This window comes from Paroedura picta, chromosome 4 (genome assembly GCF_049243985.1).
Source record: "Paroedura picta isolate Pp20150507F chromosome 4, Ppicta_v3.0, whole genome shotgun sequence".
NCBI classification, from domain to species: Eukaryota; Metazoa; Chordata; class Lepidosauria; order Squamata; family Gekkonidae; genus Paroedura; species Paroedura picta.
Window position 1 is genome coordinate 88,324,875 of NC_135372.1, and position 14,638 is coordinate 88,339,512.

General features: G+C 40.6%; 1 protein-coding gene across 3 annotated transcripts in view; it reads left to right on the forward strand.

Annotated features, from left to right (window-relative positions):
- Nucleotides 1-512: 512 nt before the first annotated feature.
- TESK2 (testis associated actin remodelling kinase 2) overlaps nt 513-14,638 on the forward strand; it is a 64,841-nt gene continuing 50,715 nt past the window's right edge. The window contains exons 1-2 of one of the 3 annotated variants that reach the window (XM_077333960.1): nt 513-695; nt 14,282-14,588. In XM_077333960.1, the coding sequence (XP_077190075.1) occupies nt 14,367-14,588 (222 nt within the window). In that variant the 5' untranslated portion in view covers nt 513-695; nt 14,282-14,366. Of the gene's footprint in view, nt 696-726; nt 1,048-1,105; nt 1,318-14,281; nt 14,589-14,638 lie in introns of those variants that run through there. The other 2 variants (XM_077333957.1, XM_077333959.1) reach the window with 2 other exon arrangements.

A 14,638-nucleotide genomic window follows, 5' to 3' on the forward strand; every position in this document is an offset into this window, starting at 1 on the left:
TACTTACAGTGTGAGAGTATATAAATTAACACATAGCAGAATGAAAATGGTTAACAGATTCCAGGGATTAATAGGAAAAAACAGCAATTTGGATTCATTTGCATGAGAAACATCTTGGGCTCAATAAAGGTGTCTACATAAGGAGAGTAATGAGCAAATATATAATCAGTTGCTGAGACCTTGCCCTTATGCCCCCTCCCTCTCCGCTCAAGCATGGCAGCATAACTGTGTTAATTAGCAGTCGTAAACGGGGTCCTGTTATCTGTCTCTGGGCTTCACATATGAAATCATGACGCACTACTGCCGAGTGCCCCGACAGTCAAAGACTCTTGCCTGCTACAATTAACCGTTGACAGCTCTACAACGCCCCCCTTCCTTCGAAGGAGCAACCATTTTTGAATTGGCTCTTATACCTCTCTTCCCCTGGCGAGATGTTTTCATTGGCTCGATGTCCTGTTTATTATCCTCCTTCAGCCGATGGCCAATGGGTCTGAAGCGCCCCTAGCAACCTACCCTCTCGTCCCTCCGCCCTTTCGTTAGCTTCGGTCGAGACTGTTGTTGTGCGTGAGTCTAAGCTGGCCTGTCAATCAAGCGCGCTTTCCCTAACCAAAAGACGGCCGAGACCTTCACGGTGTCCATGACTCGACATGATTCGCTTCAGGAGCCGCCCATCAAATCCACAGCTATTTGGATTGGTAAGTATCGCTGTAGAGAGGCGGGTCTCATCCCTCAGTCCCCATGGTGGCTTCCAGCCAGGCAGGCGACTCAGTTGGCTGGTGGCGGCTGCTGGGCTGAGTAGGGGTGTGCGCGCTTTCGCTCTCTTCCTCGGGGCTGTGGCGGGGGTGGCTAGGTAGGCGGAGGGCCTGAGGCCTGCTGTTGCCGTGCCTGCTGGGAAGGGTCGGATTTGCGTTCTCGCCGCGCCCGGACCTTTGAGCACCGAGCAGAACACTTTCCCGGTCGCCTTGCCTGCGGAGACTTCGGCGTCGCTTAAAGGGCGTGTGAACATGGGTGCTGTGTGGGATCCACCGCACCTCCTCTCGCAGGAAGGTAATTAAGGGAGGGGGAGGGGCGGTGGAGTACGAGTCACTCGGTGTACACAAGGCAAGAGTTGTAGGAGGATTAGTGGGCCGGGGTGTGCGGAGAATTAAGTGGATCGTGGCCCCGTAAAGCGGCGAGTTCTGAGGGGAGTCAGGACTGTGCCTCTCTCTTTTGTGCTGATGTTCGGGAGCGAGAGGAAGTTTCCTGGGAATCCAAAATGTGGACTGGAATATTGACACCCCCACCTCACCGACTGAAGAGAACGTGTTGAAGAGAAGCGTGAGTACAGACCCTCGTGGAAAGGCATGGTCGCTAGAGCGAGGGCATCTGCTTTTTGGTTTGGCAATCCTTGGAGTAATTTATTTCTCCCTCAGAATAAAATTTGAGTTCAGTGGCACCCTTAAGATCAACCAAGTTTTGCTCAAGGTATAAACTTTTGTGTGCACGCACACTTCTTCAGATACAATGAAATGGAAATTACTGGTCTATACATATAGGTAGAGAGTGAATAGTAAATTAGTATACTGCATAAGAAAGATTTATGCTAATTCAGGGGTGAATACATATTGAAGATGTATACTGTATGTTAATTTAGTGCTCACCCTCTACCTATATATATGGACTGGTAATTTCCATTTAATCTGAAGAAGTGTGCATGGACATGAAAATTTATACCTTCAGTAAAACTTTGCTGGTCTTAAAGGTGCCACTGGACTCAAACTACCTCCTGCTGCTTCAGACCAACATGGCTACTCACCTGAATCTTATTTCTCCTATGTAATATTTATTATTATACCATGTGAAACTAATACCAGACTTCTTACAGTAGCACATAGTTAAAGATGGACACCTGACTGGGGATGTGGGAGAAAGGGGGTAAGAGAACAAGGAGGAAGAAGTCTTCACATCTTTTCCTCCAGACTTGGAACCCTATTGCTATCACCAATACTTATGCAAATAATTATCTTATTGCTCGCACATATCAAGCAGATGTTTGTCCCTGCAGAGTTTCTGTATGAAAGGTGTGCCTGAGATTATTGAATGTCATTAAATCCATAGTTTTGCTACTGTTGCTTTTAGGTGACTGATTCTCTCATGAGAGGAACACTCTAACCAGTATAAAGAAAAGTGAATGCTTACTGTGCAAGCTTAATTATTTCATTTTTCTTTGTGTACCTGTGGACTTGCTTTAGGTACATTTGTGTTGGCTTTATTTGAATAAAGAAAATTTTAATGCAAACTTATTTCTGCATTAGCATTTGAGGTAACATGGTGTGTGGTTTGATCCCCCCCCCATGTGTCACTTATCATTCAGGTGCTTTAATGTTATTTGAAATAGTTATTTCAGCTTTATTCTCTAATACTACTAGAATTGTTCCTGTAGTTATTGTAAAGCTCTCTTGAGTTAAATTATTAGTTTTCCAATTATGAATAGGAAACCAGATCTCTAACTTTATAAAAATATTTTATGGTCACAATGAAATTCTAGTCCCATATTGATTTGTTGATCTGCAAAGTAAACACGGTTTTTCAGTTTTACAACTTGAGATAAGGCCTATATAGGAAGTCCTCTTACAATGGTGAATACATAATAAATACCTCCATTATTTGCTTTTGGCTCAACAGGGTGAACATTGTGTAACGGCGAATAAAACATACAGCAGTGTCTGGCCTTTTAAATGTCACAAATGTTCAGTTTTTATTCCAGCATGGTATTTTGCATTGTCTTTCATTTTAATGTAAACGTCTGAACATCCTTGTACAGAATGCATACATAGTGAGGCTTTACAGTGTTTAACATGATATATTCATTTTCTAAGTAACTTTACTGTCAATTTAAAGACTACAGAGTTGGATGGAGAAAATTATAATAGATGGGCTTCATCTAGTTTTGGTATGTTGTTGCAAAACCAAATACAGTAGGTCTGAAAATTCAAATACCAAGTGCATAACTTATTATAAACAAGTTATGAATAAATTTATATACAACTTTAGAGATTACTAAGTTTTTATTGTGGATAAGCTTTTATGTGCCAAATCTACACTGTCAGATAGGTTGTAAGGTTGAGAACAAGGTTGGTACAAGTTAATTGGGGTGACTGTAATATTGTGTTCTTAATCTGAAAACTATTTTGTCACTGATTCTCTTACAGAAAAAGAACACTTCACTAAAAATGGCTGTTAACTTTAGTTCCTAGTATTGAAAAAAATGGTAGTAACAAAGTTAAAATATAGTATCTTTAAAAAGAACCTACTTGTATTAAGCATAGTACAGAGGACAATGAACCATTATCTGTTGGTGTTCTGGTTTCTGTCCAGACGTATTCCTTGGATATGCATGCAGCTTTGCATTTTGGGCACTGTTTTGCAAATGAATGCAAATACGACTTCAGGTAGCAGTATCTTTGTATAGAGGATAAATCACTGGTGGGCTAGCTTCTGTTTTGTGTAGCCAGGCCTTTAAAAAAAATGTTGAGAGCTCTAATGGTATACTGATAAGTTTTAGATTTACAAGCAAGAGTGCATGCTTAGGATTGCTTCACAGCTAAAGCTTAATTAGTTTATGTTAATAGTCCTGATGTGTGCCCTTGCTTAAAAATATAAGACCTGCCTTTGGGAAGCCCTCAAGCAGTGTGTCATAGTGGTGGCCATTCTCCATTCGTCCCTAGTATTTAATAACTGATATAAATTTTAAAAAATCATTTAAGGATGAAATGGGGGAGGTGATAATGGTATAAGCTGATCTTTAATAGTTCAGAGTCCCCATGGGGGGCTAAGTATAAAATAAATAAACTGAAGATATAGTATGCGGAGAGCCAGCCGGGGTATCATATATGAACCACTGGGTGGAGAAGCAAACTTCTTATGCTTCACTCTGCCTAGAAATTTGCCCTTGAGGAAAGTGCTCTACATTCAGTCCATCTTTGATGAAGTGGCAGTATAAACTAAAGTTCACCCCGGTAATCGTTCAAAAGTTACAAGTGTTAATATTCTAAAGGTATAAAGCAGTTTGCTGTCTGAATAACAATGTCTCTTGGCAGGTTGCTTCTATGATCCTTCTTTTTGTCCAGATTTCCTGGTATGAAGGCCATTTCAGATGCCTTCTAAAAAGGCAGTTTCTGTTTTGCGTAGTTAGTTGTAATCCAGCATTCGTGGAGCAATTTCCTGTCCCCATGCAGTGGATAGAATGGAGTTGTGCAGTAGTAGGCTTGCCTGTTCACTTTTTTTCCCAATCAAGAATGAATGTTTCCCACCACTGGAGAGGGGGGCGTATGTAGAATACTATTAAAATATTGCAGAATTATAAGGCACAGGAGGGTTCTTGCTGGTGTTTATAAGTTTAACACCTGAAAAACTATCTGAGCAATTCTGAAATAGTATAATAGTACAGGGGATGAGCAATCTCAATATATTATAAGCACTAGTGGCAACCAGATAAGAAAAAATAATTCATTTCCCCAGTGATAATATACTGTAGTTTATTGCTAGATAACTGTGATTCCCCTGTAATGCAGATGCAGGTTGAGGGAAGATAACTCGTGACAACTTTGTATTTCCTGCACACAAAAAAAGATGTTTAGAAGAGCCCTTCGGGATACATTCACTTTGTTTAATATGCCACAGTTGTACTTTCTACTATAAATCTATTGAAATGTTACGTTACTCATTTTATAGTAGTTCACCTGTGGAAGAAAAGCATAAACAATCTGTCCATTAAGTTCTAGCATGTTTTAGTAATTAATTGATGTACAGAACCATATTCATTTATTTGGTTGCAGCATATTTCAATGCCTGTGCTGTTTAAGGTGTACTTTCCCATGTTAGCTTTTTTAGCTGATGGTTGTTAAATATTCAAATTTGCATTGTTATACCTTTAATGTAAGAGGACAGAAGTGTTTTAAGTAGAGGCCTCTGCAGTGGTTTTCAGTCACACTTTCATAGTTAATCTTTTTTGAGACTTAGTGTGCATTTCTGATATCCTGTAACTTGAAAAATAAAAGCTGACAATGACTGTTCCTTGTGATGATGAGTAACAAAGCACTATCTGTCTAACTTCCTTATCCATAGGACTGAATAGGCTTCTGATCTGACTTTCTCTATTCCAGCACTTCTAACTTCCCTTTCGCTCAGAGATTAATCCTTTTGTGGTCTTGTGATTTGTTTATATTGATGGTATTCCTACAGACACTGATCCCTGTAAGACTTGGACTGCATCAATCATATACATGTTTACTCAGAAGAAACCTTACTGTTTGAAAAGGGATTTCCTGTCAAATAACCACGCATAGAGAGCAATCGTAATGTAGAGTAGTCTGATGTCCTGGCAGGGTGAAATTGCATGTGGTTCTTGTATATACTGCAAAAAAAAAGTCAACTGGCACAGTGGGAGAATTAATTTTAATTCACCTTCGAGACCCTTACACATTATGCATAGGCTTCATTCATGGAATCTGTAAGATACTGTCTGAACAGTTCCCAGGTTGTTGTTGAAACTTTTCAGATTATGATTCACAGATCCTCCTGATGAACCTTAGACAAAATGTGTAGGCACTAATTGTTTTTGTTATGTTCTTGGTGTGGGCTCTTTTTATTGCGGCGCGTATATAGTGCCATGTAATATTGAAGGCTTTACCCCAAGCATTGATGCTGAAGAATGTAAGTGAAGCCATGTTGACTAGGCTAATGAGAAAGGTGGGCCACGGATATGTTCCAATAAGAATGGCATTTCTTTGTGCTGTAAAGGAAATATAGGAGGCAATGAGACTATAGAAAGAATCTGCAAAAGGTGATAGCAAGCTTAATTTGGGCTATAATGCACTCGGATTCTCATTAGAGTTGAGAAAATTGGGCAAATGGCCCATCCAGGTCTTCAGTGCCCTGTGTAAATGACAGCCCCCTCCATTTATTGCATTATGGCATTGCCTCATAGCAGCCTACCTGCCATGCCTGAGTGTAGGTACCCCCAACTCCACATAAATCTACAAAAAAATTCTCTCTCATGAATGCATATTGTCTATTTCTCATTGGCATATTTGAACATGAATATAAAAGTCAAGGAGAAGTGAAAATGCTGTGTTGGTTTTCTTTGTTATAGAGTATCTAAGGAAGTTGATAGATATAAATGTGATTATCTAGTTCTCAAAACAACCCTGTGAGAGAGGTAAGGATGCAAGTCTTTGTCTGGCCTAAGTTCAGTAAAGCTCCAGAGGTCCTATTTACAGACAATAGGACAGAATATTCTGGCAGTGAGTGCCAAAGAGCATAATACAAGTGTGGCTTAGTATCCTCAGCAAAATAGCTCAGTCGAATGCCTGCCTCTAGGAAATGGTGTGATGCTTGCTTTTATAAGATGATCTGACTGACCCTTTTGGGTAGAATATAGTTCTTCCTAAAGTAACAAGGAAAACACCATTTGAATTGTGGTTTGGTCTATATACCCAATGAAAGAAGAGGAAAATTGGACATCAGAGCTGAAGCGGAAATCCTTGTTGGACTTGCTTAAGGTGGAAAAGGATATACAGAGTTATGACTCCTAAGACACTTTTCGTTAAATGGCACATATTGAGATCAATGTACTCCAAGCTTCTAGACAGTCTACAAGGCAACCCAGTCAGGAAGCTGAAGAAATCTTTTACTGATATGGGCAGATGGCTACCTCCCAGTACTGTCAATCATCAGGAAAGTAAGCAAGAGACCTCACAATCAGAAGGAGAAGTTGGGCCAGAGAAGACAGACTACTATGAAAAGTGTACATGCACATGAAAGTTTATACCTTGAATACATTTTGTTGATTTTAAAGCGGCCACTGGACTCAAACTTTTTTCTGTTGCTTCAGACCAGCATGGCTACCCACCTCAATCAGTATAATCAGAATTGGAGATGGAGCAGCAAGCTGACATTATCCTTGAGCAGCTCAAGTACATCTGAGCTTTTATCAATTGGAAAATAAGGATACCGAAGGGCTGAAACCAAAATTAACACTCTACTAAACAAAAGAAAGGTTTCCTAGTTTTTCTATTATTATTTTATTATTTATTTATTTATTACCTGCCACTCCCAGACTGGCTGGCTTGTAGCGGGTTACAAGTAAAAGATCCCCACAATTAAAACTTTAAAAATCCCAACCCTTAAGCACAACAGTGGCAGCAAAAACAATCCCCCTGCCCCTCCGTCCACTACTCAGACTCACAAGACCCCTGCCACATTCTGTTCCTCGGAGGAATAAAAGGGGAGATAGCTTGATATTATATCTATGGAGGGGAGGGCTCATTGATCTTCATTGCTCTGACTTAACCAAATTCCTAGTGGAAAAGCTCCATCTTGCAGACCCTGTGGAACTGAGAAAGCTCCTGCAGGGCCCTCAACTCTTCCGAGAGCTCATTCTACCAGTTGGGGCCAGGACCAAAAAGGCCTTGGCCCTGGTCAAAGCCAGGCGCCACCTCCCTTGGGCTAGGAACCACCAACAGGTCTGCACCTGTAGAGTGAAAGTAGTTCCTCAGATATGTGGGGCCCAGGCCGCTTGATGGCGTTGAAGGTCAAAACCAAAACCTGTTCTAGGACACAACTAACAACCAGTGCAGCTGTCTCAGCACAGGCTGGATGTAGGCCTTCTAATATGTCCCTATGAGGATCCTAGCAGCTGCATTCTGGATCAGCTGCAATTTCCGGGTCAAGGATAAGGGAAGCCCCATGTAGAGCCAGAAGTCAATCCTGGAGGTGACTGTTGCATGGATCACCATGGCTAGGTGCTCTGGGGACAGGTAGGGTGTGAGTATCCTCACCTGACACAGATAGAAAAATGCAGCATGGGCTGTTCTGGTGAACTGTGCCTTCATCGAAAGGGAAGCGTCAGACATCACCCCCAAATTCCTGGCCTCTTGCGAGATCTCAAGTTGCATCCTGGCCAGGCTGGGAAGGCACACTTCCTGATCTATCCCCTTCTTTCCTAAACACAGGACCTTCATCTTGGAGGGTTTGAGTTTCAGATGATTCAGCTCCAATAATACAGCCATGGCTTCCAAACATCTGTCAAATTAATCTGCGGGGGGGGGGGGAGAGTCCGAAAAGTCGTCCATCAGGAGATAGAGCTGGGTATTGGGGACAGCTCAGCCCAAAGTTCCAAGCCAGCTGGGCTAGAGGGCACATATAGATGTTGAAGAGCATGGGGGAGATAATTGCGCACTGTGGAAATCCACAAGACAGCCAAAAGGAGCAGGACATCTCTTCCCTCACTGCAACTCTCTTCCATATATTCAGCATTATACAAAATCAGAAACTCATGTTTTGAAAAAACTCAGAAAACAAACATTTCTGTTGATTTTCAACCAAAGTTATAGGAATCTTTAATAGTTCAATGTGCTTCAATAGCAAATTATTTTTAATAGTTCAGAGTCTTTGACTGTGCTTCTGTCACACTGTCTCTTACCATACTGCATATTATCGTGTGCTACATTTATCAACTCATGTAAGATTGAAGGAGGTAAAGGACAATTAAAATACTGTTTTGAAATTTTACATTAAACGTTTTGTTTTAGAAGAGAAAATGTATTATAAGAGATATATACATTTACATTTTCCACTGGACAAAAGTTTCAGAGGCAGAAAAATAAAGCTGTTTCTGCTATTGTTTGTTTTGATTATCTCCACCTACATGCTTTCCCTGCTTGCTTATTTTTTTTCAACTGTTTTTCACATCTCTGCATGTAGGGAGATATATAACTTGGTTTTCTAGGGACATCTTGAAAACCTAAGATAGAGGAATTAGAGTTAGGTTAGGGGATAGGGCAGGTAATTCTAACTATGGCCCTTGAACATGGTTATAGTAATTGAAACCTTAGTGTTATTGGCAGGAACACTGAAGGGGATAAATCACTGCATTTTTTATTTTTTTTTGCTCACCTAAATAGTTTCTAAGTTTAAAAATACCAGTCTGTCTGGTGTGAGGCATAAATCTGAGACACCCTGGCTCCATGTGGAAAGTTAATGCCTAGTGAGTTTGCTGGGTTTAGACTTTCCCTTGCTAATGCAAGACATTAAATGACCTGTTTGTTTCAAAACAACCTTTTTATAATGTGAATTTTCTTACAAAGTAGTACCCAATCTTACCAACTGGCAAGCTCTACTTGAACCAAAGTAGCAGGGAGTAAAGCAGATCATCTGCTAAGGATTGTTGGCTATGATTATGAGAAATATAAATTATGATAGCATTGATTAATTTGAAGCAGCTGTATGGTAGAAAATACTATAACCAAACATGAGGTTAAGTCTGATCTGTGTTTGTTGGTGGAAATTAGGCTTGTTTTACAGTTGTCCGTAGAAGAGAGCCGTACATGATTTCTCAAGGCAATTCTGCAAAAGAACTTCAAAGTTCTGTATTCATCTTTTGAGTTAATTGGATAATGTACACTAGAATTTGTGAACTGTAATTGTGCTACAAGAAATTTTCAACTACGAATATCTTAATCCACCACAGCATAATTACATGTGTTTTAAGAACTAGGAGATTTCTTAGATGTCAGTTTTATGGATTCATTGCATTTGCTTGGCTTTAAATGTGTAATTGGTATACTTCGCATAGTGTTTTCCAGTGTACCATAGTTTCTGCAATACATAAAGGTAAAGGTATCCCCTGTGCAAGCACCGAGTCATGTCTGACCCTTGGGGTGACGCCCTCTAGCGTTTTCATGGCAGACTCAATACGGGGTGGTTTGCCAGTGCCTTCCCCAGTCATTACCGTTTACCCCCCAGCAAGCTGGGTACTCATTTTACCGACCTCGGAAGGATGGAAGGCTGAGTCAACCTTGAGCCGGCTGCTGGGATCGAACTCCCAACCTCATGGGCAGACAGCTCCAGACAGCATATCGCTGCCTTACCACTCTGCGCCACAAGAGGCTCTGCAATACATAGTTAAAGTTAAAAACACTTTACCACCTGTTTAGGCTGAGTATTGAATATAACCTGGCAGCTCCACATGGCTACTTGTGTTTATGTTGAGCCAGTTCTATAGCACTTGGCTTCAGTATATTTGAAAAGATCAGAAACTAGCTTCTAATTGTGTGGCCAGCACTGTTGCAATGCATGTGTGGCTGTTGTGGGAAGTTATGCCTTTAACAATACAGGTGAGAACTCAGACATCCACTCCTTTCATAAACGCTTTATGATCGATGATTGGCAGCTGTCGCTGCGAAGGCTTCGGCATGACATTGGTAAAGAATATGCATTTACAGGATGTTTACAGATTGTTTCCAAAGTGTTTACAGATGGCTACATCTGTGTAAATGAAGGCAGCACCAGGAACATCCCCCTCATGAACTCTCTTCAAGATTACCTTTTATGCACAAATATGTACATGTTCAAACTGGTCTGTGTTATTTTACATTTTAAAACTGTCTTGAGCTAGTTTAGAGCCTTAAGGCTTTAAAATAACCTCATATTTGTCCAAGAGTTGACCTAATTTCATGAGTACTTTAAAAGATTGCATAAGATTAAGTACAGAATCCTAGATTATTGTACAGCAGGAGATGGGTAAATGCATCTTAAAGCTGTTTCTTTTCTGGAAAGGTTCAAAAGCAAGTGATTGCTTCTCTGAACCATGTTTTAATTAAATGGATGCCACCTTATAGTAGTTCCTTTAACAGGTCTCTCAGTAAAGGAGAAAACTACTAATAGACAACACATGCGTAAATGATTCAAGGGATTGCACAGTAGGGCTGTGAATAGGAAGTATTTTCTAAATTGATGAAATAATTCTGGCTAGTTATTTTGGCTTGAAAAAGTATGTGCGTGTGACTCTAGCTTCCTCTTTGAAATAGTGGCAGACATTGCCATTCTCATTACTACGTGGTGGGACCTGGAACTTTACCAAGCTTGGTAGGATTCTCCCTGTGATTCTTGCAGCCCCCATACTGAAGCATGAGGAGGGAATTGGATGTAGGGGGTGCAGGAGTTCTTGCTGTCTCCCAGCTGCCAGGGAAGAAACCATATGGTGGCAATGGTGATGGGGGCAGCAGTGGGTGAATGAGCTTCCCCACCCATGAGTATTGCTGGTGCCCACTTATATAATTCTAGTTTGGATGCTAAATTGATAGGCCCTATGCTCTGAGTTTTCATGGTTGCTTCAGCGTTGTAAATTGATTGTCTTATAAGCCTGACAGTAAGATCATTAGATTTGTCTGTTGATGCCTTGAAAAAATCCTTTTCAAAAAATGTTCTTCTGTGATGCAGTACAGATTTCAGTTATGAGATGAGGAGCCCCATGGGTATACATGTTCCTTCTTCCTTCTTCTCCCCCCTCATGAGTTCTCCATTTCTCTTTTCAGCCATGAGTATGAACCAAACAAAACCTGCTGTTTAACTTAAGTCTCAATGTTGCTAGTGTATTCATATAATTATGAATAAAATTTTTTTTTTAGTATTGAGGACTGAGGTAGATGGCCCTTACGGTGCTTCTTTGCATTACACACGTGCTCAGAAGTATTTTCTGCAGTCTTCACTGCTGGATTGCTTTTCATAGACATCTGCGGGTGGGGTGACATGGTCAAATGAGCCACATTCATCTGCCACTATGCCACAGACATCAACTCCTGGAGAGAGGTTACTTTGGGTAGATCATTTATTTATTTTATTCATTTAATTTATATACTGCCCCTCACTGTGATGTCTTTCTATACTGCTCTATCCAGGAAGCCAGCTAAGTGTCTTTTGTTCATATGTGTTGTTTGCCAGGACAGTGCACACGGGCAATTGGCACCTAAATTTTGGCAAACCTGTTTTTCTTATGTTGCTTCTTGTTCAATAGTTTCCGCCCCAAATCATATCTAACTAGGCCTTACCTAAGGCTGTCAGAGAGTAAGTATAGCATTTGATCGTGTTTACTGGCTTAGTGCAGGAGGTGATTGAGTTCCTGCAAATGTAGTGATGGGTCCAGACACAGCTTAAATTATTTTATGACACATACACAACTTTTACTCTGAATTCAAATAACCAAAAATAACTACTATCCTTCAGTTTTTATTCCCGATCACTAATGTGGATTATTTATTTAAACTTACTTTTAGTTATTCTTTCAGGCACATTACCTGTCTGAACAAAGAGAAGCCATGTAATAGCACAGATAAGAATATTTAATAGTCTTGTGTGATGTTACACCATGAGATCTCCCTACTACTCCCTACTGTAGTGAGATCAAGGTCGATGGTAAGCTATGTTACAATTATTATAGTAGGTCAAACAGAGCACAGGTGAAACTCTTCTAGTACAATAGTCATTTCTTAAAGGTATACAGTCAAGTTCAAAACATTTTTTTTTATTTGTTAAAGTATAAATCTTTTTGGACAGAATTGTATGCCTTTAAGAAACATCTGTATTGTACTAGAGTCGTTTCACCTATACTCTGTTTGAGCCATTATAATACATAATAATTGTGACAGCTCAGTACAGTCCCTAGCTGATAGTAGGGAGATCTTGTTGTGTGGTAAGCACTTTTGAATAAGTTTTGTAAGGCTGCTTTAATTAGTTGCTTATTGACTTTAACTCATATCTTTGTTTCCTGTAGTGTGTAATGGCATGGCTGGCTTGTTCATCTATGTGCTTTTTGCCACATTTGTTGACCAAGTGACTTCCTGTGCTAATATTGTCTATATATACTTGACATTTTAATCTTCTTGTATGATAATATATTATCATCTCATATGAGACTGAGATATTCTTTTGTGTGTGTGTGTCATTACACAGTTTCTCTTTATTGTTGTTGCCCTATTACCATGTGCCCCTCCTTTTTTCTTTCCTGCATTACCTATCTGGCCTGTTCTCTAGCTCTTCCACCATGTTCAAATAATACTTCACAAACAGATATATGTATCCTGCCCCTCTAAACCCAGTCCAGGTTTTCTTTGTCCACTGCTTCAAACTCCTATAGTATGCTTTTGTTCATGCTTCTGATTCCTTTCCTAACCTTGAAATCCAAGTCCCTCCTCCTGCACTGTGCTGAGAGTGCTAAAATAACTGGTAGTCTTCATTGCCAAATATAAAGATCTATATTACATTCCCATCTCCTGACTTTATTCCTGCAGTCTTTAATAGAGTTTGACTGTTCTATACCAGTGTAGGTATGTGTATGTGTGTTTTTAAGATTCATGGTAGTTCAGGCTTAGGAACTAGTGCACCAGAATTTATTGACCCAATATAGAATTATTTATTTGTAATCATAGAATTGGAAGGGACCTCCAGGGTCATATAGTCCAACTCCCTGCACAATGCAGGAACTCACAACTACCTGCTCACCCACTCACAATTTGCCTAAGTTCATAAAATCAGTATTTCAGTCAGATGACTATCTAGCCTCTGCTTAAAAACTTCCATAGAAGGAGAACTCACCACCTCCTGAGGAAGCCTGTTCCACTAAGGAACCGTTCTGATTGTCCAAAAGAAAAAATCTCTAGTTTTGTGAAGCATGGCTTTGTAGTCACTGTGTAAGAAGGTTGGTTCTTATATGCCGCTTTTCTCTACCTGAAGGAGTCTCAAAGAGACTTACAGTCGCCTTCCTTTTCCTCTCCCTACAACGGACATCCTGTGAGGTGGGTGGGGCTGAGAGAGCCCTGATATCACTGCTCGGTCAGAACAGTTTTATCAGCACTGTGGCAAGCCCAAGGTCACCCAGCTGGCTGCATGTGGGGGAGTGGGGAATCAAACCCGGCATGCCAGATTAGAAGTCCGTACTCCTAACCACTACACCAAACTGGCTTCACAAACCTGGAGGGACTTGAATGAGGAAGGGTCTGTCTATGGCAGGGGTAGTCAAACTGCGGCCCTCCAGATGTCCGTGGACTACAATTCCCATGAGCTCCTGCCAGCATTCCCTGCCAGGGGCTCATGGGAATTGTAGTTCATGGACATCTGGAGGGCCGCAGTTTGACTACCCCTGGTCTATGGCTTAGTGTTAGCATATCTGCTTTGTTTGCAGAAGGTCCTATATTCAATCCAATGCATCTATGGTTAAAAGATTCAGGTGGTAGCTTATGCCTGCGACCCTGGAGAGCCAGTGCCAGTCTGGTTTTAAATTCAACCGTATTGAGTTTTATTGATCAAGAATTTGTCTCACTGTTTGACAGCTTCATCTGTATATGTGAATCATATCTTTTTCTCCCCCTAGCCTATGTTTATGCTTTTATATTTAAATGTTGGCATTCTAATAGTTTGTGGAAGGAAAATAGTTCAGCTATGTATTCTTTGTTCATTTTTTTAGTATTCAGCCAGAGAGAAGAAAAACAAACTGAGCACCTAAGATGTGAGAGATCCACTCCTTTCTAAAGGATCATATTGTTTGCAAGATGGATCGGAGTAAACGGAATTCGATAGCAGGATTCCCTCCACGCTTGGAGCGTGTTGAAGATTTTGATGGGGGTGGTGTAGGTGATGGGACCGTTTCCCAGATGGGCAGAGTTTGGACTTCTTCATACAGAGCCTTGATAAGTGCCTTTTCAAGACTTACACGACTTGATGACTTCTCCTGTGAGAAAATTGGATCTGGATTCTTCTCTGAAGTGTTTAAGGTGAGTGAGGAACTTGAATGATTCTCCTCTTTTGCTATTTTTATATAGTA